The sequence below is a fragment of the Perkinsus marinus genome (genome assembly GCF_000006405.1).
Source record: "Perkinsus marinus ATCC 50983 genomic scaffold scf_1104296933290, whole genome shotgun sequence".
In the NCBI taxonomy this organism is placed as follows: Eukaryota; Perkinsozoa; order Perkinsida; family Perkinsidae; genus Perkinsus; species Perkinsus marinus.
In genome coordinates this window covers 3064-6286 of record NW_003215163.1, presented here as the reverse complement: position 1 = coordinate 6286, position 3223 = coordinate 3064, and the positions used below count along the sequence as shown (strand labels likewise).

The following is a 3223-nucleotide window of genomic DNA, read 5'->3' as shown; positions in this document are numbered from 1 at the left end:
ACGCGATATTCACACTCCGCAGTAGTCGTGAAATATGTTTTTCACTAGCGTTTTTCATATCACTAGGGTGAAACTCCAATACTTATAATAGTAGTTAATAATATATACATTTTTGCTCAAATAGAAACATCAACCTAAAAAACCCTACAAAATCAAACAGTACGATTTTCCTCGGAAGAATCGAAACCAGCTTCTGATGTGTCTATTTGAGTAAAAATGTATATATTATAAGCTACTCTCGCACATATACGTAGTATCGCGAAATATACATGTATTGGATATCCTTACACCAACAGATTTTCATGTAAAGTGCGGTGAATTCGTGCATGCGAAACGGGGCTGAGTTTTTCTGCTCGTTTCAGGTTGATGATTTCGACAGATCACACGGAGGTTTTCGTGTCCCTCGCAAATGATGATGAGAAAAGGGCAGTTATAGAACCCCCGTGAGTTGAGGAAATTATGGTTGGATAGGGACTGAGATACATGGGCGTTTTGAGGGCGAAAATCATCGGAGTTTTTTCTCTCTGTGTGTAAACCGAATTTACGTCTAACATGGTTACACTGCCCGATAGTGATGATGATAGTATATATTGTGATAAGAGGAGGTTGCGTGGCGGTTTACCCGTTTATCGTGAAGTGGCGTAGTGCTCGATGTTAACTATAGGCATATATTTTTCATCGAGTGAAATAAAAAATGTTTTTTTAATGTCACGGGTGGAACTCCACTGTATTTTGAAGTTTATCGTATTAGCATGGATATGGTTCTACCATAGTGTGCTAAGGAGTGTATAGTCTCATTATAGATACGACCAGGTGCTTTACAAGATTGTTTTCCGACATGCAGGGTGAGATGGATGTTGGTCGCGAGTTCGATCCCGGCATGGTGCATTTTTGTGTAGATTTAGTTGGGCTATTTTCCGTTTACCCTCGGAGCTGTGGACGTTGAATATGAATATGTATGTATTTCACCCGGCACAGTCGAACGATCTGCCCTATTTATCGTGGATGCAGGTATTGCAATTTTGGGAGTGGCGTAAAACTCTGTGAAAAACGCGATATTCGCGGTGATATGCAGTAGTCGTGAAATATATTTTCACTAGTGTTTTTCATATCACTAGGGTGAAACTCCATTGTGAAAAAGTGAAGGCTCTCATCTCGCTGCGTTGATAGTAGCTGTTGAGAATTGATATCTATAGAGAGTTGAATATAAAGTTTTTCGTATTTTGCAGGTGTTAGGACTGTCTGGAAAATCAAAGGAGCCTGCTGTTGACATAGTAGTAGATTCGGCTGCTGGAGGATGGAAGCCGACATTGGAAGGGGTTAAGGAAGAGGAGGAGGAGGAGGAGGTAGAGATGAAGTGACGATGGTGTGGTATGGGAAAGGGAAATATTGTGATATTTTTAATGGTAGCGCTTAGTACTGTGTTGAAGTTGAATGGAAATGTGTGTAGGAGATCAGGGTCTGCTATGTGTGAGTAGGAAAATCGTATGCAGATGGACCACAGCATGTTACTATAATATTTATAGCAATACTTATATTGTATCTATGGAATCATTTTATTTTTCATTGAAAACAACGCGAATTTATTTCATATTTTCATGCAAATAGAAATGTATTGTGAAATTTACGGCTTACTATAGTTGCATCATCTCAGGCTGATTCGGCATACAGCGATCTCAACGAATTTTCTCTTACCATACCGCCCTCAGTGGTTGTCGACGATGACCATATGTCCTTCCATAATTCTGATGCGGAAGTTGGGAATAATGTGAGCGGAGCGAAGCGTTTCATGAATTGATAATTTATGAGGGGATTGTTAGAATGCAGCGGCCGTCAAAGCAGCTTCGTCTTCGCCTTCGGCGCGCAAGTGGACTCGTCGTCGGCAGGGAAGTGTGATGCCTGGTAATTGTGATGGAAAAATATGCGTTATATTTGTGAAAATTTTTGTGAAAATTTTTGGGAAAATTTTTTTGTGAAAAATTTTGTGAAAATTTTTGGAAATTTTCTTTTGGGAAAATTTTTTTGTGAAAAATTTTGTGAAAATTTTTAGGAAAAATTTTTTGGGAAAATTTTTGGGAAAATTTGGGAAAATTTGGGAAAATTGTGATTCTCATTGGTTTCTGTACACTTCTACCCAAATTCGTATGCAAGGTTGTATAACTAGTGAGGAAACTTTTGGACTTAGCTGAGGAAAGGATGCATGAATTTCAATACTGCTGTTAATGGTGATAGATGATGCCAGTGTTGGAATATATATAATTTTTTTCATTTTTTTTTGTATACCGCTTTAAAAATGCCATTACCGGGGATCGAACCACGTGTCACTAGCCGTCATCGTGTCTTCTGATGGATTTTGTCATGTCTTAGATGACGGTCCTCGACGGCAAACGGAGTTGTGCCGTTCTATTGCAAACTGGCTGGCGGCAGCAGCAAACAATCGAAAGCTGCGGCGGAGCGATGTAAGTTTTGTTTTGCATTTTCGTCGTTTTGGCGAGCTCTCACTGTAGGCGTTTTCGTTGTTTGCTGAGGTTTCAGCTGTCAGCTTTGAACGGGATGGTCAGCATAAGCGGATTGAAAGTTACGGGTGAGATTGGGAGGGAAATTTTTTGATTTTTTTTGGCGGAAAATTTTTCGTTTGACGAAAACACAGCGGAAATCGGGAATTTTTTCAGTGCGGGAAGTTTTTGCGATAAAAAATTTCAATGCCTTCATATGGAGGTATTATTCATATATTATTATATATTATATTTTATATATGTAAATGAGATTATCCCATAAAAATTATAAACTAAATTGCGGAGCGAGCGGAGCATATACCGCAACAACAGGCACTTTCGCGTTGTGCGTGCGTGCAGAATTATTCTGGCTTAACTACGAAGCGTAGGAGGCTATCAGATAGAACAAACTCCTCTGTATGCGGAGGTGTTGGGAAGAATCGGAAAACTCGATTATGCGAACAGTTTGAAGAGATATGCACGAAAAACTTTAATGATGGAGAAATGTCCTAACCGGGGATCGAACCGGGGACCTATGTAAATTCACTGAGTCCATGGACGTGGACTCGGTGAGCTCCGCCCCTTCGTCACGAAGGCTTAGTATAACATTATGAGTTGGTATACATTGGAGTTTCACCCGTGATGCGAAAAACACTAGTGAAAAACACATTTCACATTTCACTTCGCGAATATCACGTTTTTCACGTGGAGTATTACGCCACTTCGCG

General features: G+C 39.9%; 1 protein-coding gene across 1 annotated transcript in view; it reads left to right on the top strand.

Moving 5' to 3' along the window:
* Positions 1-838: 838 nt before the first annotated feature.
* Pmar_PMAR013958 (phopholipase d, putative) overlaps positions 839-3223 on the top strand; it is a gene marked incomplete at both ends in the record, with an annotated part of 4855 nt that continues 2470 nt past the window's right edge. Inside the window, 5 exons of the mRNA XM_002785197.1 lie at positions 839-883; positions 1230-1346; positions 1655-1768; positions 1821-1902; positions 2368-2459. Of these exons, the coding sequence (XP_002785243.1) occupies positions 839-883; positions 1230-1346; positions 1655-1768; positions 1821-1902; positions 2368-2459 (450 nt within the window). The remainder of the gene's footprint in view (positions 884-1229; positions 1347-1654; positions 1769-1820; positions 1903-2367; positions 2460-3223) is intronic.